We start from the raw sequence: 24,759 nt of genomic DNA on the forward strand, positions 1-24,759 counted from the left end.
GAGTGACCTTGGGGATGTTACTCAACCACTTTGGGTTTTGGACTCGACATTGACAAAATAAAGATAATGAGAGTGTCCACCTCCCTAGTGGAGGAGGGGCTACAATTAGTGTTTGCAAAAGGTCAGAAACAGTGCCTGGTGCAGGCATGAGGTCAGCGCGAAAAACAAGGGCAGCCCCCTCTCTGACCCCCGGGGCCTCCACGATGCTGCCGTTGCTTGAGCACATGTGACCCACACACGTGAGGGGAGGTGCTGGGTGACATGGGACTTGGAGCCGAGCTCCCCGCCTTCTGAGAAGGAAGAACCTTCAAACCCCCCACACAGACAATCCCTGCAAGCCGAGCTCCTGTGCCCAGCACTGTGGTGCCTTGTGAGCTACAGCCCGAGCGACTGGGGTCCTGCTTGCTGGCTAAACTGGTCTCCACCCCAACCCTGCACCACAACCCCAGTCCTGAGTCAGTTGGCTTTCTGGTAGCCCACCCTCTGCCACCAACCTGTCCCCCACCTCGTTCCCTCCGCAGTAACCTCTTCTGGCCCTTCAAGACGGGCTTAGTCCCACCTCCCCCAACATCTTGCCTGAGCTTGTGTCCCCGCCACCAATTCTGAAGCCCACTGACTAAGAGTAAGTTCCCCCAACTGAACCCTCAGTCGTTCCGAGTTTAGTCCCCGAGTGTGTTTAACCGCGGTCTTCGGGTCTGAGGCCTGGCTTTATTCTCCTCTCCTGCCCACCCCCCCACCCCCACCCCGGTCTGCACACAGTGCAGGTGCCCACCCACGCGTGCTGACTAAGCCATGGGGCAGGACCTCACCTGTGTTCCCCACGGAGGACCAACTAGGGGTCTGATTAAAAACTACAGACCCTCTCTGTAAACATCAGTTCCTACCCAACTTGGCTGAACAGGCTGAAGTGTGAGCAGCAGCCCCTGCCACACCTGCGGGGCTGCACATTCACGTGAGGGTGGCCACCTGCCTCCCTACCTTCGCCCACCCCTCCCACTCCCACAGAGCACGTGTCCTTCGGATCTGTGTGAGGGCCTAGGTCTGGCCCTCTCCCCACCCAGCCTTTGCTCTCGCCGCTCTGGCTGAAGCCAAGCCCCTCCGTCTTGCACACCCAGAGCATCACAAGTGCTCTCTAGCAGCCCATTCGTAATACAAAACAAAGGCTTGAAGAAAATGGTACCTCAAATATTTTTTAAAATCCCGATAACAAAGTTGCTTTGAAGGAGTATGACAGAAATACTAACAAGCATCACAAAACAAAGTCCGACTTGCCAACTTCTGCAGTCTTGCAACAAAAGGCCCCGTACACACAGGATGTCTGTCACACACGGTTCTGTGTGCCCCGCCCACTGAGGGCCAGCACAGGGGCCGCTCCACACACGTCAGACTTCACAGCTAATCTTCTAACTCTGCCTTCCTCTCTCTTCCTGTTCTCCCGACCTTGCATGTACAATCTAGACGGCAGGGCTCAGGGCAAAAAGAAGAGGTGGGGTCCCTTGTTCAAAACATATTGAGGATTTCAAAATATTCTGGGACAGCAAAGCATTCACTCTAGTGCCGGGCTCTTCTGCACAGGGCTGGGGGGCGGGGCTCCTCCCAGTGGCAAACACGGGGCTGGGCCACTCTCTCTCCCCCTCACCAAGGGAAGAACTCACTCTCCAAACTGTAGCTTCAAACCGTTTATTTGCACTTAAGCTTCACACCTTTTTTCAGAATGAGCATTTCTCTCTCCTAAAAGGAAATTAAGGCAATTAGAAACAAATGAGGAGATTTGTGGGAGCAAGTGGAATAGAGGGGACAGGGTGAGGGGATGGGAACGCTGGTCAGTTCGGAACTCAGCAGCAGACCACTGCGGTGGGTCCAGGGCACGGCAGTGGGAGGGGCTCAGGAGGGCCGCCCTGAGCTCTGCTGCCCTTGCTCCCCTGGAGATGTCAGCTGAGAACTGGGGCAACTCAGGACCTGAAGTCCCCTCACTGTCCTGCCTGCCAGCTGGTCTCCCCACACCACGCTCTCTTCCAAACACAGGCTAGGCCCACCCACTGGGCAGAATGCCCGCTCTGGTGTATTTCCACACCGCACCACTCCCCAGAGGCCCAGAAATGCATGTGAATGCCCAGCTCACCATCTCTACCGCAAGTCACAAAGCTGTCAACAAAGAAGCACACCATACATCCTCACAGTCCCAAGTACCTTGCTCTCCAAGCACCCAGGGCCTGGAACTGGATTTGACTTGTCTAAAAGCTCTTCAGCAAGGCTGTCACAGGGTGTCCCTTAGAGGTTATGATGAGACAGACAATGGAAGTCAAAAGCTCAGGATCTCCACGCCTTGCCTTCGCTCCCCAGAAAGCACGAGGGCTTGGCTGCAGAGCACGGAATGTTGGGATTACTGTGCAGGCAGCTACTGAAGTTGTATAGTTCTTTCTATAGCCTCATTTTAAAATACATTGTAGGGTGCCCTCGAAACCTTCACTTTCTAGTGGATCACAGCTTGGCTCCACATCAGCCCAAATCAAGCCTTCCAGTGTCTGACCCTCTCCCGCCACCACTAACCCCGCAAAAGCTGCAGGACGGTGGGTTGCACGGGCTGGCGACCAAGGGCGGCCCCATGGGGTCAGTAGTCACAGATGCCTCGCACAGCATTCACACGATCAGATGTCTGGATCGTAAGAGTGGAGTAATTCAAAAGCCAAACTGTTCTATGGCCATCAAACGTACAGCTGAGAGCTCTGTTTCGAAACACAAAGTCCAAGCCCCAAGCTGTGCCGCTCAGAGCCTGTACACCCCGTACCGAAGGAGCAACTGAACCACATGTGCGAGGAAGGGGTTTCCGTTGCCTCGAGGAGACACATAGGTGTCCAAAGGCACAGGGTCTGGTCACGATTTTCTACTCGGACTGCTTTTCCCAGATGGTTGTTTAAAAAAAAGTTCGTGTGAGAATCCAACACAAAAATCAGTGCCAATGAAACATCTGGGGAAAGAAAAAGGAGGCAGGCATTGCACCCTCTGTATATTAGAGATACATAAGGATTAAATCAATATAGATAATAAATTAGATAGTCGTCAAGGTGGTATTCTCCCTTCGCAAGCTTCACAGAATTGTAGGAAGTGGACGCAATCAGACCAAACTATGAACAATCTGTTTGAATTCCTCCTTTTATGGAGGAAGTTCCCAAAGGGGAGGGGGCGTGTCCTCGGTCAACAGGCAGAGCGTCTGGCAGAGCGTCTCGGGCGTGGCTGCCTGGCAAAGCGAAGAAGAACAGAAGTGGAAGCAGCGCTTTGTACTGTGCAGAAGGCCGGGGTTTGGCCAGGCCTTGGGGGACGTCCAGGTCCAGTCTCCTATCGACAGATGCAGAAACTGAGGCTCAAGGAGCTTAAGTGTGTTGGTCGAGTCGCACAGCTTCCCACACTCACATCGTCACGCCACCTGCCTCACAGTTAGCCTCTGGTTTTATGTACCTATCAGCATCTGGAAGCATTCCAGGGCTTTGATTACGTTTCTGTAAGCACAAAGAATCCCCGTGTTTACTGTATGAGTTCAGGGTTCAGCAAATCTGTCGCCTTTGTTTAAAGCTGTGAGAGTGTAGAACATCCTGGTAGTAAGCTAGAATGTTCCCATGGACTTCTAAATTGCCCCGACTGTCGGCCCACTAACTCCCAAACACAAAACCTCTCTCTAAGGTTATGCTTAGAGACCCAAACACGTTATTCCAAAGATGTATTGTACTTCACCCTTATAAGATTGTCACTTGCTCTAACTCATCACAGAAAACAGATTTCAAATGAGACCCTTTCCATCCCCCTTCTCGCTCCTTAACTAGGTATAGATCGAAGAATCATAAATCAGGATTGGAAGGTCCTCAAAGGTAATTCGGTCCAACCGCCTCTGAGGCTAGCAGTGCGAATTCCAGCCCTGGCCCAGCAGCCGTCAGTTAATCCTTGTGGTCACAGGAGACCTGCTTTGTTCTGAAACAGCACTGTTTCAGAATTACTCCTTCCGCTGAATTTATCTCTGCCTTCCTGCAACTTCCTCTGACTAGTGGCACCTCTCAAATGCCCCGTTGCCCGAGACTGTGAAAGATTGCCTCCACAATATTTTGCCACAAGAGCGCAACAATGAAGGAAACTGCTTCTGATGACAGTCAAATACGTGTCAATACAGGGATGGGCGAGAGTAGGTTCACAGTTGTTCATATGGAAAATAATTAATTACAACCCAAGAATAAACTCCGTTTCGCGTCCTCACAGCTGTAAACCTACTCTTACCCACCCCTGTGTATTTAAAGCGGGTGTGCCTAGTCACTCATCATGTGAAGAGCACTGACCAGACTTTCACCACATTTGGAAAGTGCATGTGGATTGATCTGCTTCGATCTGTTTCGCGTGCGCTGCCCGTGAAACCAGCACGGTGCAGCCGTGGCCAGGGTCGCAACACCTCCGACAGGAAGTCAGCCATATCTCAGGGCAAACACACTTGGGGGCAAGAGGCCTGTGTCACGGCCATCGAGAACAACAGTCCTCACGTATTAAGACGTGTGAGAAAAGCAGGAGGAGATTTCAACTATGAACACAGGTTAAAAATCATAGGGGTAAACATTCCAAATTGTACACTCTGACTTGTAATGGAGTTCTTTTAAAATTGCTTTGTATGCGGACAGCTTTCATAGCATAATTCAGGGCCAGTGGCAACCGGGATTCATTTTTAAGGATGTTTAATGATTTCCCTAGGGGTCAGCTAGGGAAAGATAATATATGTGGAAATGTTCCATAAATTCTGGGACACTGTAAAATCTGAGGCTGCATCATCATGGTATTTCAGAGTCTGAGTGCTCTCCATGAATTTATACTTGCAGCTGCTGAATGTGCCAGGCATTTTTAATACCTCATATAAGTGAGTAAAAAAAAAAAAATCCTGACACCAAAAGCTTGGTCTTGTAAAAGATTTCTTGCCCTCACTCTACGTCTATGAAAAATGACACTATCACAAAATTACATGAATTTATAATTCACATACAAAGTCGGGGGGAAATCACGAGACAGGAAAATGTCCAAAGAGAACACAGGCATAAACAGCAGTGGAAGGATTTCTGTCACAACTGCAGAGAGGCTGTGTCGCCTACAGGCTGACGGGAGATGGTGGGTACAGAGCTTAAGCAGGGAGGGGGCATTTGGACACAGCTATTGTACAGGTCTGGGAAGTTGGACTGGATTCTGTCAAGAAACAGGGGAAAGAGCTGGATGCCTTTGAAGGCGCTTTCTCTCCCAGATTATTAGCTGATTTTGAACCAGTAACAACGGGGAACTTGATTAAGGAAGAAAATACAAACAAGTCTTCCAAGAAACTAGAAAAGCCGCTTTCTTCTGAAGTTAGACAAAAATCAAACACAAATTAATACAACGTTGTTCTGTGCCTATTAAAAAGAAAGGTCAGTGGATTGAGCACGGGCCTGCGAACCAGAGGATCGCGGTTCGATTCCCAGTCAGGGCACATGCCTGGGTTGCAGGCCAGTTCCCGGCAGGGGACACACGATACATTGTGCGTCCTCGGCAGAGGCAACCATACATTGATGTTTCTCTCCCTCTCTCCTTCCCTTCCCCTCTAAAGATAAATAAATAAAATATTTAAAAAAAAAAAAAGAAACCTCATTCATCTCACTAGCTTCCATATGCTCCTTGGGCTCCATCCACACAAAGCGACCTAGCGGTTATGGGCTTGGGCTGTGCAATCCAACCTCCCTGGTTCAAGTCCTGGCTCTATCACTTACTAACTGAGCGACCTTAGGTAATTTACTTACTTAATTGGAACCTCTATTCCCTTATCCCCTAATGGCATCATTACAAGGAAAAAGTGAATTAGTAAGTGTCAAGTCCCTAGAACAGCATGCGGCAAACGTGAGAACTATACAGCACATTTGCTGCCCTTCTCCTGTTCTTGGGCCTCACGACCAGGCCGTGTCTAGAGAGAAATGCCTGTGAAAAGGGCTAAATTAAAACTGCCTATCACAGTCCTCTTGGGTTTCAAAGTTTTATGTTTACATTTTGTTTTACTTTATTTCTTTATTTTTTTAAAAGAAAGCAAGTTCTACTTTCCTCTGCCAAGGAACAATGAATCTGTCCACTCAATGACTGCGGTTGCCATGAGAAAGTAAGTGGAAACAGATGTTTCTGAGAAATAGAAACCACACTATATACCTTTGGTGTCGCTCACGCAGAACTTCCCACCAGCCATCCCCAGAGCCAACTGCCAGCCTCCCGCAGCTGTGACCTGCCTGGGGGACTAGACCCAGATGCCTTTTTTTCCTACTTCCTACCCCAATCCACAAACTTGCCAACCTTCTATGAAATCTGAGGCTGTGTAAGGATGCTGATTTAGGCTGTTCTCCTCAGGGCTGTTCAGGGTCTCCAAAGCCGACTCAATAGCTTCTACCAACTCATCCCGCTTGTCTTTCCTCACGGGTTTCTCCTCGGGGTGGCGGGTCAGGCCAGTCTCCAACTGGTACACTTTCTGCAGGGTGAAACTATCAAAAGGCACTGCGGCGTACTCGGTGGCCAGCTTGACGCCGGTGTGCACCTCCGCCTTGTCCACCTGTGAGTGCAGGAAGGCCAGCAGGTCAGCCTGGGTTTTCTCAGGGGCGCCCTGCTCGGGGCCCAGGCCTGCAGCATCGCTGGCATGGTACTGCGCATTCTTGAGCTGCTCACTCCTCTCCTGCAGTTCCTCCTTGAGCTGTGCAATCTGCCTCTTGAGGCTGCTGATGTAGTTGCGGTGCTGCTCCTCCCACTCCTGCAGGACAGCCTGGTACCCTTCCTTGCCCGTGGGGCTGTTGGCCCGGGGCAGCCCCAGCTGCTCCTCGTTGCCTTTGGGAGTGCAGGCCAACATGTAGAGGACGGAGATGGCACAGCAGAGAAGCACCAGCAGAACCGCCACCCGAAAAATCCACGCAAGCAGCCCCCGGCGAACCATCGTCATTCAGGAATCAGCTATGCGTCCAGCACTGGTGACATCCCAGAACGTCGGGGCCCCGCGGAAGGGCTTCCCCGGACTAGACCGCAGGGAGCATGCGTTTGGGGCCCCCTTCATCCATTTCCTTCTAAAACACTTCTCGTCTCTTGGAGTCAACTGGCACGAGGAGCACTTTTCCTGCTTCTAAAGGATGATCTTCCAGGCAGAAGCAACAAGCAAGCTGAAACCTCCAAATTCTCACACTCGTGCCCATCATATCCTTCCAAATCTGCAGCAGAGGACAGTAGGGTACCTGGGAAGAGACCAAATGACAGCAACACTTAATCAAGATAATAACACCCTTATGTTCACAATGGTAATCAATATTCAATAGGCTGCCCTTGAGGCTTCTGGAAAATGCTTATGACAGGTGGTTAAATACTGCTAAGTGTCTGTAAATCAGAATGCAAACACGCACTTGCAGAGCAAGGTACACAGAAAACAAAGGATACGGAACAAGATTAGAAGAAAACATGGATGGCAAAATGTGAATTCTCTCTGGGCAGAAGGATTAACCATAATTTTTCTGTATCTCTACACTTCAATGTGTCTTATAAATTTTCTACAATGGCACATACTATTTTGATGCTTCAAAGGGGAAAAGCAAGACTTGAATTACACTGGAAATTGCAGGCAGGGGCTTCTCTGACCAGGGTTTGCCCAGCAAGCATGGCTGCAAAAGGTGAGGCCTACATGGTCTCACCCGTGGGCACCCATTCAGGGAAGGCCTCAAGCTCAAAGTGGTCTTCAAGCTAACTGCTGAGGAAGTGGGGAAGGCCCTGGAGGTTCAAACATGCAAACAGTAAATGTGGCCAACAGCATTCAGAAGGGGGCAGGGGACCGTTGTTTGCAGCTGCCTCTCCAATTCTGCTTGTGGACAGGGGACGATGAGGTCACCATAGGAAGGGATGCAGGTGGGAGAAGAGCAGGGACCCGATACGCTGTCCTGGCAGGACTCAAACCCCAGGCTTACCTCTGCTCCAGCCTCTAGGAGGAATTCTGTGTCCTGATACTGATCAGAAACACCCGGACGGATCCCCAGGCCTTTCATCTGACTACACGCTCTGCCCCTCAACTCCAAACCCCTGTAACATGGGAGTCAACCCAACTCACCGTTTCCCCAGGCGTCCCTCCTCTGTCCCCCACCCATCATGCACATGACACAACACACCGCTCCCTTCCTTAACACCAGCCTAAGCCAGAAAAAATAGGCAATTATCAGTGGAAAATAGATCCAGAAACATTTCTTGTGTAGAGAGGTTTTTAAAAAATCTTCCTAGATGCATCTTTTTCTATCACTTCTTTTTAAACCAAATAAAGCTCTCTGAGGGTACCATGTGCTGGCCTTTTTATAAAATTTGACATTTTCAATAAGCCACATGATAACTACATTATTACTTCGTCTTCACCCAACCAGAATCTGGGCCAAAAATCCTCTTTTTTACTGGCAGTCTGACCCATTTACTGCAGTGGATTAGGAACTTCAGGACCCCTGGGAGAAGACAGAGCTATTCCTTCTAGCATTCTCTCTATGCTGGCAAGGTCGTAAACAATAAAGGCTCATTGACCATCTAAGTATTCACCCGCTATACCCCACGGTCACACATGACAGTCCCCCTTCGATTCCCCTGGTGATGTGACTCTTACAGATATCATTATGTTATCAAAGTAGTTTATTTCTTAATTGCCGTTAACCATTGAACACACAACATTCTTTCCAGCACTTCCCTTGGCCCGAAGATTCTCTTTCCTATAACTGAGAACAATACACAGTTACTAGCGCCAAGTCTAACGTGTGTGTTCAGCCCGCGAGCCTTTGCTGTCTGATGGAAATCTTGGGATTTGTATAATTACTATAATTCTGTGATTAAAAACATCTCCGCTTTGGTATTCAGGCACCTTGCTGTTTTTAATGAAATCTCTCAGATAAACTCATTATATCCCAAGTATTAAATTACTAGTGAAGACATATTATCACATTATTCTGCCACTTTAAAGACTTTTACTTTAAACGAGTTGTCATTAAAAACAAAATAAGCAAATCAAAAAGCAAAAATGAAATTCTCAACATAATTTATTATGCTGCAGAAACAAAGCACACCATCCTACTAACAGATTTTTAATGGAATAATTGTCACATTTGCATAATAAATTGAAATCATGTTGGTGAGCTGAAGCAATGTACCGAAGCTAAAGAAACTTAACGCTACATGATAATTACTTTGTTCTGTTCCATAAGTCTCTTTAAAGTCTAGTTCAGCTTTTGGAATTCACTAGTATAAATTTCAAAGTTCTTTAATATTCCATTCTTCCAGATGCAAAAGGAGAAAAAAAACAGATTTTAGAAATAAACGACTTATTAAAAGGAATAATAAAAAGCCATAAAAATTACTTCCAAAGAAACAGTAATGAATTTCTCCTTTTAAATGTCAGAGGCAGAAACTATGGCAGACACGAAATTCTGCATCCTTTTATAGACAAGCGTTTTCTAACGATTCCAGCAATCTTATCCATAATCAAAACAGCAACAACTGGCCAGACTGGAGAGGCTGGGAGTACCTGCCTGATGAAGTCAGAAGCCTTATCCTTCAGGTCCTTGCCTCTATGGAAAGTTCAAGCTTTTCATTTGGCAGCACAGAACGTCGTTCTTAAGAGCAGATGGCACGTTAGCGGTTCCGCCACATCTCGGGAAGAACACCCCGAAGAGATGCAGCCGGACCAAACAAACAGCTAAGCCGCAAAGGCCCTGCGCAATCTCTCCCTCTCTCTGCAGAGGTGTTGGGGGAATTAAAGAGTTAACATTTATAATGTGTTTACAGACTTGCAGATGGAAAGCACCGTGTAATTACCAAGCACTATTACAAGTCAGAGATGACAGTGAAAATATAGCTTTAGGGGACCACAGCAGCATGTGCTACTATTTCTGAAACTTAGAAAAGGCACCCAGATTTTAGACTAGCTGGGTCCTTGGGGGTGGTTGGGGACAGGGGAGGAGTGGTGAGCAAGAAGAATCCCCTGTCAGTAGCCAATTTTAGGACATTGGGAGAAGAGAAATGCATATCCCTTTTTTTTTTAATTGGAGAAAATCCTTGTTACTGAGCTGGTTCCTCGCCACTCGCATTTTTAAATGTCCATCCTTACTAATTGCTTTTGCCGCCTTTTGTCCCTGGCCAAATCCCTAAGGATGGTTCTTCTCCAAAACAATGGATTCCTTGATTAGGCTGAAAGGAACATCCAATCACAACGGTATTGCTGCCAATCTTACAATCTAGGCAAGGGGCTGCTTAAGGGAGTTCTGGCACTTAGTGAGCCCTTAAGGCAAGGAGTCTGGAAGACGTGGGGCCTGTGCCAAGGGGCCCAGCCCTGGAACGGGCTCCTCAGACTCCAGGTGCCTGACAGCCCTGACACCCTGCCCAGCCCAGGGAGCATCCCAGACACCACCCTACCACCCTGATCTCCAAATACCATAGCAACGGCACCACGATGGGTCCAAGTCATAGTCCACTCCTCCTAGGACACTGTCGTTATCCATCCTTGTAACGAATGTTTATGAAACACCTACTATGTCCTATATACTGTGTAAGAAGGTACAATAGACAGAAAGATGAGTCAAGCACAAGTTCCAACATCAGCAAGTTTATAAGCTTATTGAGAAATTAATTGAGGCCTTCTCCAATAACTATAACATGAGCCCAAAGAGGCAAATGCCATTAAAATAGATACAAAATGCTAATGCCACGCTCCTACCTACTAAATATATGTGTATTAATGGAAGCAGAGGATTGAGAAGTATAAACAACTAAACTTTTCATAATTTTTAATTATTGATTTGAGAAGGAGAGAGAGGAACATCAATTTGCTGTTCCACTTATTTATGCATTGATTGGTTGATTTTTTTACATGCCCTGACTGGGGATCAAACCCTCAACCTTGCATATCAAGATGATGCTCTAAATAAATTTTAAAGTGACAAGAGCTTAAAATAAATGTTAGGCATCAACAACACTTGTTGAAATAAGAGAAGCAAGTGGCTATAGATAACGTTTATCATTTTATCTTAGAGTGAAGGTCCCAGCAGTGAAACTCAGACAGAGCTAAGTGTGGTCCAGAGTCTCACACTTCCCCAAAACAGGGACAGTGGAAATCAGAATTTCTATGGCCAGGACAGACAGCTATTAGGAGGGCTGTGTGCATTTTACTCTACAGGTCCTGGAGAACATGTAGATCACAAGAGCTGCGTATGATGACAGAGAGCTGCCAAGACGTGTTTACTAATGTCCACAAGATGCTCAAAGACGCACAGGACTCCCGGACAAGTCCTGCGGGTGAAACGCTGCTGGGTCGGCAGCAGGCAGAGCGAATGGCGGCTTCACAGTGAGGCCAGGCCAGGCAGCACCGCATACTGCCCTGACTGGTCCTGTGAGTGATAAAGAAAACTATTCAAGGAGTGGCAATAAAATCTACAAGACACCTCCACCTGGTGTCCTGGCACAGCCAAAAAAAGGCTGATGGGGAAGAAAACAAGCAGTGTCTACTGGGCCAGGAAGGGGCAGACCAAAGCCCGCGCCGCGGCGAGAGTCTGTCCCACTTGGGCACATACAATGGGCTCTTTGATGGCAAGGGCACAAGCTAGCCTTCCGTCAAGGGTAAGCTGTGCTCACAGAACATAAATCGAGGTCGTATCTCCTGAGTACACACCCCATCCTAAGTATGTGTGGAAAAGGCGTTGGGCAAGGATTCTTATTCGGAGTTTTTCAATGCTCTCGAAAATGCACATAAGGCGAACACTGCAAATTTAACTCCAATACTTGGCTCCATTTACAATGCCCTGTGCCGCAGTTGAGCTCCCCCCCCCCCCCATGTGCGGGGTGGGAGCCAGCTTCCAGGACGGCCCGCAGGACTCCTGCCTCCTTGTTTCCACAGGCGGCGTGTTTCTCTCCCACCCACGCTGTCCCAGGGACCGACCTGAGCAGCAGAGGGGAAGAAAGTGCTGCAAAATTTAACAGAAGACAGAAGACGATAAAAAGCCACTTACGACCTGAAAGATCTTGAACTTCTCAGCCCAATTTCCAGTATACACTGTGTTTACAGACTTTACTGCCCCATTTTTCCTCCACCTGCTTTCACTTAAAGGAAATGAGTGGATACACTCAACTCCTACAACTGCTTTGTGGAGTCCACAATAATCTGCCTCTTATACACACTTAAGTAGTTGTTGAGGGCTGAGTGCTCGCAAAGAAATTAAAATAGCCTGAAAATGACTGTGAGAAGAGCCCACAATCTCCCTAAGCCACGTCCATCTGGACTCTTTAGAGCAGGGGTTCTCAAATGTTACAGGTCTTTCTAGAACTCAGTTTCTTTCTTTTTATTATTACTTTACTAAACTGGTCGCGGTAACAGTGATTAATAACAGTATGTAAATTTCAGGTGTATGTACAAACAGAAGTATCTGTATACTCTATGGTCAGGTTTCTTTCTTCCCCCGAGTCTTTAGTCAGCATGCACTCCTGTGCTGAGAGCTTTTGCCTCAAGTGTGTTGCGGGGAGCAACCGAAAAGCAAGAAGCTTAGCAGATCAGGGTCAGTCTACACACGAAGAGGTGCTAAAGCCACATCCCAGAGAGGGGACAGGGCTGCCAGGCAAAGTCCTCCTCCAGTGCAGACTCCAGGCCACTCAGCTGCCACTGGAGGCTCTGCCCTTACACAGGAAGGATCCGCACAGGCGGAGGCAGCCCAGGTCAGACTCAGCAGTTCTGCTGACTCTGGCACTCAGCATCAGCTGTCTTCCAATGTAGTAAACACAAATAGCACATTCCAGGCAGCAAATAGCTTTGAGCAAGTACATGTATGGAATTTATTCATTTATAAGTTATATACAGTGTTATAGTATTGTTATATTGTGTATTCACAAAACAATACCCCTATAATAAGAAAGTATAAATGTTTTCTCACCCTGATGGACCATCCTAGGCCCCCCAGGGGCCCTGCTCTAGGTTCCCATAGAACTGACTTCCTGATTGTGCTGCAAGTGTCCACGGGTCAGAGCTCCAGCCACTGCTGATTTCCGGCATCAGGCTCCTGCCTCACTGCCCTGCTCCTTGGGGTGACTTCGCTGCCTCTGTACTCCACTGACTCCATGCCAGGGTCCCCAACACCTGCTGCCAGGCCTCTGCAGGAATATGCTTCCCTCCCTTTCTAACCCGGAGGACTTGGACTTGGCCTTCAAAACTGCCCTCAAGGGTCTTCTCTGTGAGGTCCTTCCTATATATAACCCAGCTCTGAACCCCAGGGACCAGCATGGAGTGAGTGCCCCCCAAACACCAGCCTAATCATTTCCCAGTGGGAAATTTCCTAGTTGAGAGGCGCCCCTCCATTGCCTGGACTCCACACAGACCTCCTGAAAGCTTCATTCTGACGCCTTCGTTTTCTACTTTGAAGCAGGAAAAGGGAAATGTGACAAAAAGGAAATGGGGGCCACTAATCAGAAAATGAAGACACAGAGACTAATGATGGCCTCGTGTGCCACAAAGGCGGGAACAGCCCAACCCCTTTTTGGGATTCTCCTTTGTTTTTATTTTGATTTGTAATTGTTCGTGGCCCTCTGGAGGAAAGACGTGTAGGGAGGGGCTTCCTGAATAGCACAGCTTTTCCATCCCCCCACATCCCTCTGGCACCTCCCACACGGTTTCCGAAAGGATCTCAGGCAGTCAGTCCACCTCCAGTCAGTCCACCTTCAGTCCACCTCCACCGGGGAGGTGGACTGAAAAAAGAAGGCACTATAAGAGCCTCAGAATAAGTAGCATAAAGAGCCCTCTCCCCACAGGGAGGTATCTCAAGCACATGGACAGGGCTGAGTTGGCTGCCAAAAGTCCGCAGAGAGACCTGGCACCCCGTCCAGCAGGGCTCTCTGTGGCTGGTGGCGCCGCCCTGCTCCTCAGAATGAGAACCCCTTGAAACCAGGCTTCCAACACCCTCCTCTGGCTCATAATTACAACCAATTTGTGCACTTTTACTTTAGGCCAGACTTGGTAGGAAGCACTTTACAAACCTTATCTCATTTAATCCTCAAAACAATCCCATGAGCTAAGTCTCATTATCCCCATTAAAGATAAGGAAACTGAGGCTTAGGCAGTGAAGTAACTTGCCCAAGGCTCACCACTGGCCAGCAGCCAAGCCTGGCTTCAAATTCAGCTCAGTCTGATGCTAAAACCCTGCTCTTACCCACTAGGCAATGCTACTCTCCACCCTCAATAATCCTGAATAAAGCTGACGTGTCATTCATTGTGTGCACAGCATGTCCAATTTTCCTTGCTTCTGAACTCATCACAGGTCTTCCTATTCGTGAATCTGCCTGGCCCCTTAGATGGGGCACTGTTTCTCTCTATATAAGTTTTTGCCTCCCCGGCTAGCTGGGATTTGCATTTCCAAACCCTTACCAGCTATGCAAACTCACACTAACTATTCAAGGAAATGATGCCAGTCCCGCTGTGCCCAGCACAAGCCTTGCTCCGGCCCCACAGCTGGGGCCTGGACAGAATTCCTCAGCAGCAGTCACGTGCTTCTGAGCAAGTGCCCAGAGCTCATACCCACACATCAGGTTTAAGACAGCTCAACCAAAAAGCAACCCAGAAAATGAAAATTTTAGTCAACTGAGAGATTTTCTTCTTTGGAGGGAGAAAAAAGAGAACCTCTCTAGGTCAGTTAGATGCTGGCTGGTGTCACCCTGGACTTCTCTCCTGTCAAACACTGAGTCCCAGCTTCTTCCCTCCAGAGTGCAACAAGTGAGATGCCCGTGCAGTGGCTCGTACCTCGTGTCAACTAACACGCTCGGGGGCAGCAGAAGTCAGCCCGGACATCGTGGAGCCTCCGGGAAGCACACCCCCAGGGGACCGACCAGGTTTCAGGTCACCCAGCACAGCTTCCAGGGAAATGCACACAGCTAATTAACAGGAAGAGGACTAATTAAAAGTGAGCAATGCTCCGCAGCCAAGTCCCTCTGACTGAGCAGTAAGCACAGGGCCCGGGCGAATGCCAGGCAGAGTGGCAAATGCGAGCTCTAAGGTGAGGGCAGAGGTGCGAATCATAACACACTGTGCCGTGAAAGTGGCTGCGGTGGCTCCAGTTGAGACGAGCTCCCCTTTATTTTATTTTGATTTTTGATTTATTGATTTGAGAGAGAGAAAGTGGGGAGGGAGAGACAGAGCGAGCGAGCACGCAACATCGACCTGCTGTTCCACTCATCAATACGTTCATCAATTGACACTTGTATGTGCCCTGACCAGGGGTCGAACCTGCAACTTTGATGTGATGCATTGGGACAACGGTCCAACCAGCTAAGCCACCTGACCAGCACCAAGATGGGCTCAACTTTAGTCACCGTGAAGCAACACAGGGAGGAAAAAAAGGAGCCCCCTCCTTCCTTATTAGCAGACAGAAGGGAAGAGGAAGATGAGAAATTAAGTATATCAGATGTCTCTACATTGTACCAAGCAATGGTTTTAAAATGTTTCTAGACACAGAACTCCCGGAACAAAACACTATGAGAAGCCTAATTCGTTAACAGCTAAAGGTAAAAATGCTCACTTTGGGTCAGAGGCAGTCACCTTTCAGGCAGATCACCCAAAAGAGGGGGCTCCCCCAAGGACTGTCAGGGAATGACTACACCTGCATTACCTACCGTCCCACCTAACCTCATGTGAGTCATGCATTGATCCCTATGCTCCAGGGTTTGGGGAGGCGGGGTGACTTACCACACAGGTAGCGGGCCTCCACATCCCAAAACACTACTAAGTCATCGACTTCCATCAACCCAACTTGACTGAAGCAGTCCAGTCAACCTGGCCTTGCAGAGTGCAGTCAGAGCCACACGACGTGTACAGGATTCAAACCAGCGAAAGGGAGGCAGTGCCCACAAGTGGGGCCACGGAAACATAGCTGGGAAGCTGAGAACGAACACATGCCGCAGGGACAGCCCTGGCAACAGGACGAGACAGACCGAAGAGAACCAGATGCAGGCACCAGTCTGTAAAAGCACAGACCGGGGCTTTGACCCGAAAGCGAGAGAACTGGGGGATGCGCGCGGCACCCTCCCCTTCTCCATCTTGAGCCCCCCTGGGTGAGACTCTGCTTTAGTGCAAACAGTGACGATCCACGGAGCCGGCCAAAGCCGAGGTCTCCTGGGGGCTGGTGCGTGCTGCCCTCTCTCAGGGGTGTCACGCTATGGTCCCCTCCCCAGTCTGGGGCATCAGTCAGCAAGACTCATGAGTTCTGGTCTCATGAAAGAAGAGAAGTCTCCACACCCAGGGGTGAGGCCCAAAAGAACCAGCCCTGGAAGCATCTGGAATTGAGAGGGGCTGACACCCACCCTCATGAGTCCTTTGATGTGTTTTGCGGGCGTGCTGAAGTGAGAAGGGTTAAGAAAAAAACTGCTACTTTGAGTCAATTCAAAATGCACAGCACAGCTCCCCTTGGTTTCCCCTCTCCTTCCCCACCTACTAGGAACACAATAGCACACAAACAAGGGTCTTTCTTTAGAAAGCGGTTATTATACGATGGGGCTAGAGAAAGACCGGTTTGTGCAGAATTATTTTAGAAACCCCAGGAAGCTAGACCAGCGGAGCCTTTGCTCATTGGGCCATCTCTCTGAGTGCAGAAATAGAACCAGTACCACAGAAAAAATTACCAGGAGGATGCCCACTATTATATAAATAGATAATTACATTATTCTTTTCATACACACAAGAAACCTCAAGCTGATAGCGGATCCTATCATTTAGGTGCAGGTTCCGATCCACCATGCCTCCAGCGCCCCTTCCAGGGTTCCGGAACACCCTTCCCTCAGGCCTCCGCCCCCCAGCACCCAGGACCAAATCCACCTCGTCATCCCTCTCCCTGCTGGGAGGTTCACTGCTTACTGAGGGTGCCACTGAAAGCATTCTTAAGATATTTACTCCTATAAAGAAATTTATCTGCAATAGACATTGTCCTGTTTCTACACAAGACAGATGTCCCAGAGCCCTTACTTAATCCAAGTTTGTTGTATAGTTTAACACTATTTAACAGTCCATTCACATGTTCCCTCTGCATCACTCCTAAACTATTCCATGTTCTTCTGGAAATGTTCGCCTTCCTATCTACGACCCACTCCATCTACTTCTCCTCTGTCTTCCAGGAGGCAGGTGCTATTAATGACACTCCCACTTTGCAGAGAAGAACATGGAGGCAGACATTAGTCACTTGCCTCAGTCAACCAGCAACAAAAGGGCAAAACTGGGTTTCTGACCCAGGCAGTGTCTCTCTCCTGTCTGCGCTCTTGGTGACTGTGCCACACTGTTTCTCTGTAATTGGCTATGAGCGTTAACAGAGGTGTGCTTGTCAGGAAAGGAAGGCAGAGAGAGAGCGAAGGTTGACCTGGGAATGCACAGGTTGGAGTGGAAGGGGGCAGGGGAGGAGCGGGGACAGGATGTCCAGCAAAGAGCCCTGGAGGGAAGAGCACTCTTACCAGAGCCCGACCGTGATGGGGCCGTGATCTCAGACTTCCAATCTCCCGGAACCGTGCACAACAGATGTCTGGTATTTAAGCTAGCAGTCGCGGTTACTTTATATCAGCAGCCTGTGCTGACTAGGACAGGCCCTTGTGTCACGACAGGGAATTTAAATTTTATTCTCTAGGGGATGGTGAGCCAGCCATCTAGGTTTCGAAACCAGAAAGTCACGTGACCAGAGAGTAATTTTAGCAGGGGGCAGTGCTGAGATGGGCTGGAGAGGGAAAGGTCAGCAGCAACACGTGAGGCTGCCGTGCCACCACAACGCTCTGAATAGGGGACACGAAGGCACAGCACTAAATGCAGGCGGAGGGGCAGGTTCAGGAGCTATTTCTTGGTACCATCTCCAGGACTTGGAGAACGAAGCCCGGGATTTGGCTTGTGTGACTCACAGGATGAAACTACTGTAGAAAAACAACGCACACAAGAGAAGATTTAGCAGAAAGACAAGTTTGGTTTCAGGTGTGCAGACTTGGCTCTGCCCGTGGGAATAACAGGTAGAGCGGGAGGACTTTGGAAGGGAGGCCCTGGCTGCATTCATCCATCTGCACAGGTAAGCGCCCACCCTGCTGATCCCGCACCTTGCTAAGACTTGACATTTAGACTCGCTGGACTCTCTGAAGGGCTTTCCTGTCTTCCACCGCCTGTGTCCTATCAGTAAGGTGTGGCAGTTGAGAGCACAGGTTTCGGGGTGCTTCCTATTGAAGTCCTGCAGTTACGTGGCTTGTCTCAGTGCTTGTGTCTCGAACACAGGGAGCACTGAAGGCCTGTCTTCCAGATCCTTGTGAACAGTGAACGAGACAGTGTGTGTGAAGTACTCGGCCCAGAGGTCCTCTGCAACAATGCGAGCCAGAATACAGCCAAACCGTACCAGAGAGACAAGCCCGGCACTCACATCATTTCTCTGACGAGAAAACGTAACATGAAGAAATAGCTGACGTTCAGATGAACTCACAAAGCTGTTTAAAGCACAGTCAGAACCAGAACCCAGAATTCTAGACTCCCAGTCGCTTGCCTCTAACTTAAAATCAAACTAACTCTCTCATACCCTTATCATCCCATAAAGCCCAGTCTATTTTTTAAAAGGAAATAGTAGTGTATTGAAAAGTTCTCCCCAAGCTGCCCTTTAAACAAAGCTGTACGGATCTCATGCAGGTTGCTGGGAGATTTTAAAAGACAATTGCATGTAAAAGGCTCAGCTCAGTGACCCCAAAACAGTGGAGGGGTACAGGGGAAGGTTTCTTTATGTTTCTTCACCATGTGGGTCTCAGAATGATACATTTCATAGCTGTGGACATGAGACTGCAAGCAGTAAGCAAACTTTTGTGACCAAAGGATGGACCCCTCAGGCCCTGGGCACAGCTCCACTGGCGTAGACCTGCCGAGTCAGTCACTAGCGAAAGGACAGAGGGTACTATTTGGGAGAAATCTCAGAACCTCCTAAGGCATTTTGAAATGCAGTTTCCAGTAGCTCAAAATGAGGTGATTCAATACACCCGTGTTCTAATTTCAGCTACTGGAACTAGAGGTATTCCTAGGGTTCAGAAGAAAATTTAAAACAACAATAAAAGTTGCTTCCAAAAATAAGGCCTCGCGATGTCTCCAGTGAGAGGAGATCCTTGACACTGTCTTCTGACAGCACACGATTATCCTGATACGTAACAGCTCTCAGCTCTGAGCTGTCCAGGACGGGCAGAAGACGCCTCTTCTGGACAGATAAATTGGCATAGCACCCTTTTGAGTACCCCAAATCAAACCTGCAACGATTGCTAAAGTGCCTACAACGGTACTTACCACACCGCCGCTGAGGAGCGAAACCGCCGCAGCAGGCACCTGTGGGCGATGAGCCTCGGCTGCCAAACCACCCCCTGCTGCTCCACCCCGCCTGCCTCCCTGCAAAGGTGGTACACGGGCCCTGGCTGGTGAGGCTCGGTCGGTTGGCGCATCGTCCTGTAACCAGAAAACTACAGGTTCGATTCCTGGTGAGGCCACACACCTAAGTTGCAGGTTCAATCCCCGGACCAGTCTATGTGTATGTGATTCCCAGTCCTGGCACACGCAAGAGGCAACCAATCCATGTTTCTCTCTCGCATCAATGTTTCCCTCTCTCCCTTTCTCTCTCTCTAAAAACAATGAAAATATGTCCCCAGGTGAGCATAAAAGAACTGTTTTTAGAGGTGGTATATAGGACTCTTCTAAAAAGCATGTACTCCAGGGAAACAACATGAACACAGAAAATAACTTTTCTGAAATTCAGCAAAAGTATTACAATAAGTGTGAATTTTGTCCACCCAACCATCAAATATGTACCACACACTTATACCTGAAAGGGCCCATGTTGACTACGGTAGGGGACATGGAGAAGGGTCCGTCAAAGTCCTCCCTCTCACAAAGTAACGGGAAGAGGGCGGGGCAGGTATAAAAATGACTCTGACATCTGAGGAATGTGATCGCTCATCAGTGACCTAAACGAAACACTGCCGTCGTTCAGAGGAGAACCAGATCCTTCTGGCTGGAAAGATCACAGAAGTTTCCGATGGACTTTTCGAGGTGGGTAGTATTTCTTAGTGGAGATGGGGACTCCTAGGAGAAGCAGGAAATGATCACGGAGAGAAAATATGCAGATCCAATTAAGGTTATTCCACTCCTACTCCAACTCTACTATTAAGGATGCATATTGCCTTAATGAAAAAATAAAGAACTCTAAAAACCTACCATTTTACGAACTGTGTTTATTTTTCTTCCCTAGATATTTTTCTGGTCTAATTGTGTCTATTACTGTTCAAGCCTCTTGCATATGCCCCAGGGCCAGATGAAGATGCAACCTCATCGCAGCCCTTACTTATCATTTTAACATTAGCTCTTCTATGTAGAGAGAAGAGTTGGAATTCTTTTTTCCTTGAAACCAAACTAATGGGTCTCAAGATTGATGTAAACGCAATTATCCTGTGGAGTAGTGAGTCTGAGGAGGGTTCAGCCTTTACTGAGCGTTGCTTTATCTCTATTAAAAGCCTATAGTGAGGTAAGATTTTTAAGAAGTTTGCTTAGCTATGGAGGGCTAACACTGTTGCTTGGCTAGCACTTCGCAGATACTTATTTCTGACTTTCTGGCTCAGGGATAGGACTGACATAAGCCAAAACATAACAAAACAAAGCGAAGGGTACCTGTGTCAGATAGTCCTCAACCTCAGCTTACGAATCAGACCAAAGATGCTGAAAAGAAAAAGAGGCCTTCTCTACCGAGGTCACTTAGAGGACAGCTCTGAGAAGCAACCAGGAAAATCCGGAAACGGTGCGATACACAAATGGCCACCTCCTCAGGCCTCTCAGCACTGCGCATAACGTGACTGCTCTTTTCCCCCCAGCAAGTCAGACAGACAAGCGAGGCCCTTCAGTGCAGAAAGTGTCTGTTGTTTGTCTAACTCCCAGGCCAGACCAGGGTACCCAGGCCACATGATCCCTGTTACAAAGCTGATAAAAAAGTGATGTTAATTTTCTTTAAACAAATGTGAAAACGCTTAGCCAAGTATAAACTGAGGCACTCACAATGGGTGGTATTATTATGACTTCTATCTTCATCATGACCGGCACTAAAAACTTGCAGAAATTTCAAAGGGATATCACTTGAGGAAACCAAATTAGGAGATGAGACTCAGGGAAAAAAAGTCCTTGTTTCCGCTCTCAGATCACTGGCGCCCGCCTCTCTCCTCCAGTTCTCTCTGCCTGCCCCCTCCCCCCCAGTAGCACCCCTACACCCACTGCCCACCCACCCACCCCTACACCCCTACACCCAATGCCCACCCCTACCTGGCACCAGGTGTGTCCACAGGGCCTTCCTTGCAGAGCCCGCCCGCTGCACTCAGCCCCCCTCCCCTCAGACACAGGAGGGCAGCTGGCGGAGACTGCTCAGCGTGTGGTCTGGCTCAGACAGGTGAGCGGAGACCTCTCAGAAGCCTCGCTCACAAAGGTGCAGTAGATAACCCAGAGGGAAGTTGCCAGGTGGGAGCAGGGCGAGAGCAGCCGGCACTGGGAGCGGATCCAAGTCGTAGCAATGCCCAGAGCAGGGTCCACAGGCTGAGCGCCTTGTCAGCGCCCGATGGGAGAGGCCAGAGGTGCCTCCTGGCTGCTGCCCGAGGAGGGACTCCGGCCAAGGCCCACCGATGCCACTCGCTGTCCCATCCCACCGCCCACCCACCCACCTGTCCCCAAATCCAACAGGTTCTAGGGAAAAGAACATGGTCCTGGGAGGCAGGAGCTCGGGCTCCACCTCCAAGTCTTGCAGCCCCTAACTAGGAGGGTAGGATAGGCATCATTTAAGGAGCTTTAACTTTAAACTTGTAGATAAATTTAAGATACACAGATAAAAATTACAGAAAAAAACAAAAATACTTATATGACTGATAAAGATATTACTTATATCCAATAGCAGTCAATCAGAAATGAAAATAAACTATTTCTGAAAATATCATGTAATTTTATAGGAAAAAAAGCTGTGCACTCTACAAAGTTCAGTCTATATACCACTCTTCAGAACTACATCCCACATAAAGGAAACTATAACCAGATTTTTTAAATATTTGGATTATTCTTCTCAACACTGGAATTACGGAAGATGTGGCCATTCTAGGCCCGGACAAAACGCTAACAGTCTTTAGACGACAAGCAGTTTAACAAACGTACTGAAGACTCACGAAGTGCCAGGTCTAGTTCAAGGTAGTAGATCTCTGTATCTATCTGGATGTAGGTATTGATCTGTACTTATGTGACGATACTTAGATAGACTAAGTGTAGATACACAGACACAGATATAGCTCACAATATAAAGATGCATAAGACAGAACTCCTGCCCTCAATGAGAGTAAAGTATAGTGAAGGGGAGAGACACATGAACAGATAAATCAGTGAGTTAACGGCTACGATACAGGTGTAATAAGGAATTGACATAGAAGAGGGCATTCAATCCAACCTCCAGAGTTCAGGAAAGGCTTTCTGCATGATGCGGCACCTGACTTAGGTCTTGAAGGAGTTTAGCAAGGAAGAGAAAGAAACAACCAAGAGGCAGGGCTTGGAGGCCTGAAGCAGCACCAGCAGCACCTTGCAGGCAGATAGCATGGCTGGAACATGGGGTGAGGCTGTAGGATCAGGCTGCAGAGAACCCTGAACACTGGATTTAGGGAGAAGAACGTTGGCCTTGGCCATGTTAAGTTGAAGTGCCTCTGAAACATCCAGATGGAGGTGGTGAATGAGTGCAACAGAGAGGAAGTCTAACCTAGAGACAGAAATTCAGGGTCACCCGCCCACAGATGGCAATCAAACCACAGGACAGAGTGAGGCGACCCAGGGAGGGTGCAGCGCGAGAAGAACACCTGGTTCTGAGTCCGCAGGAACTCCAACACTGGATGGCCAGGGAACAGAGATGAGCCTGCCAACGGGGCAAAGACCCCAAGTGGGGTTCAGCTTAAGCATTCTAGTGCTGGCCATGACTGAGCAGGGAATTCTGCCTATTCTAAGTACAATGTTAGGAAGCCCATCTTTGCCACATACCCAAACGATGCTCTCCAAACTAAACTGGCAACAAAGCTGCTGTTCTGGTCTCCTCTGCCTGAATAGTTTCTCAATCTTGTTCAGAACTGTAAAGGGGGAAAAAGGGAAGAAGGCAACCCCTGACACTCAGAAGCTGCTGTGACATCCACAGCAAGAACATGTGTTCTATCGGACATAAACTATCTGAAAGAATGCCAGCCTCAGCCAAGGTCACTAGGGGACCATGATAAAAAGAAACAGAGTAAGGCCATGTCATAATTTCATCTAATCAAGACAAAAACAAAGTCACCGTATCACCCACAAAATACCACACACTCCGTGGCCAAAATGACTGACTACTACTGCTTCACCAGTACTGACCATATCCTCATTCTAGCCTTCCCCACCCCCAAGCCGATACAGAACATACGGGGAGATACCTAATCAGAGAATGGCCCCCGCTTTCTGACAGCATCCAATCTAGAGCAAATCTGCCCTCCCGCAGACCCTCCTGCACATCCAACTAAAACCCAAATCCAAACAATAGGTTCTCTCTAACACCCTCTTACTGAGACACCCCAGGATTCTCCAAGGTGGATGTTCCCCCTCACTGCAGTGAGTAACAAGCCCAGCATGTCCATGTACTGTGGTCCTGATGGGTTTTGACTGAAGGTTTTGACTGTGGTCCTGATGGGAACTGACAGAACTCAGAGGTGGAAGACAAATACATTGAGCACCTAAGGCCCCACAAACCCCAAGGTCAGGACAAGAGTTACCTCTCAGGAAGGGAGAAGTTGAATGTGACTGGGGAGGGGTATAGAGTATTTGGAAACTCTGTAAGGAAGTAGGTATTAACATTGCTAAGATTTTATTTCTTAAACTGAGTGGTAGGTATATGGGGTTGTCATATTCTTCGTAAAATGTTGAAGTCTGAATATTTTAAGGAGACAAAATGAACAACAATGTCAGGTGCTGCTGAGAAATCAAATAAGCTAAAAACTAAGAAAATGCCACTGAGCTGAACAACATGGAGGTCATTGGTAATTTAGCGAACAACTCTGTTAGTGAATTGATGGATACAGATGACAGATTAGAATGGATTAAAGAGCGGGAAGGCTCTGGCCGTGCGGCTAGGTTGGTTGGAGCATCTTCCCATAAACTGAAAGTTTGATTCCCTATCAGAGAACATGCCTGGGTTGTGGGTTCAGTCACTGGTCAGGACACACACAAGAGGCAGCTGATTGATGTTTCTCTCTCACATCGGTGTTTCTCTCCCTCCCTCCATCCTCTCTAAAATCAGTAAGCATGAGATAAAGTTTTTTTATCTTCAGTAAGAAGATAAAAAAAAGTGGAAAGCAAATTGAAACAATAGAAATTTTTTTCAAAAACTTTAGTTGCAAGGAAGAAGAGTGACAGAATGGACAATGGTTGGAAAGGTAAGCAACAGGGGAGAAGCTCACAACATCCTCGTAAGTGGTGAGGGGCGGGGGGTGCAGTTCAGCCCTGGACAGATGACAAGTGGTGGGAGCTAAATCAAGAACAGGACCGTTTCCTGCTGTTTTACTGGGCCTATGGATTTGGGCTCTGAAGAACATTTAATTGATCACCACTGCCACCTCCCTTCTCCATTTTGGACTCAATGAAAAGATGGTAAAGGAAAATAGTGCTTACGCACTAAAATCCCAAACCCAAACTCA

General features: G+C 48.3%; 1 protein-coding gene across 5 annotated transcripts in view; it reads right to left on the minus strand.

The window, feature by feature from the left end:
• The window catches only part of CSGALNACT1 (chondroitin sulfate N-acetylgalactosaminyltransferase 1), a 319,616-nt gene that overhangs the window by 71,797 nt on the left and 223,060 nt on the right, over positions 1 to 24,759 (minus strand). For all 5 annotated transcript variants that reach the window (XM_037042132.1, XM_037042128.1, XM_037042129.1 and 2 more), the window contains exon 3: positions 6,331 to 7,250. In XM_037042132.1, the coding sequence (XP_036898027.1) occupies positions 6,331 to 6,964 (634 nt within the window). In that variant the 5' untranslated portion in view covers positions 6,965 to 7,250. The remainder of the gene's footprint in view (positions 1 to 6,330; positions 7,251 to 24,759) is intronic.

This window comes from Sturnira hondurensis, unplaced genomic scaffold, assembly GCF_014824575.4.
Source record: "Sturnira hondurensis isolate 20B ecotype Veracruz unplaced genomic scaffold, ASM1482457v3 Scaffold0003681, whole genome shotgun sequence".
NCBI classification, from domain to species: Eukaryota; Metazoa; Chordata; class Mammalia; order Chiroptera; family Phyllostomidae; genus Sturnira; species Sturnira hondurensis.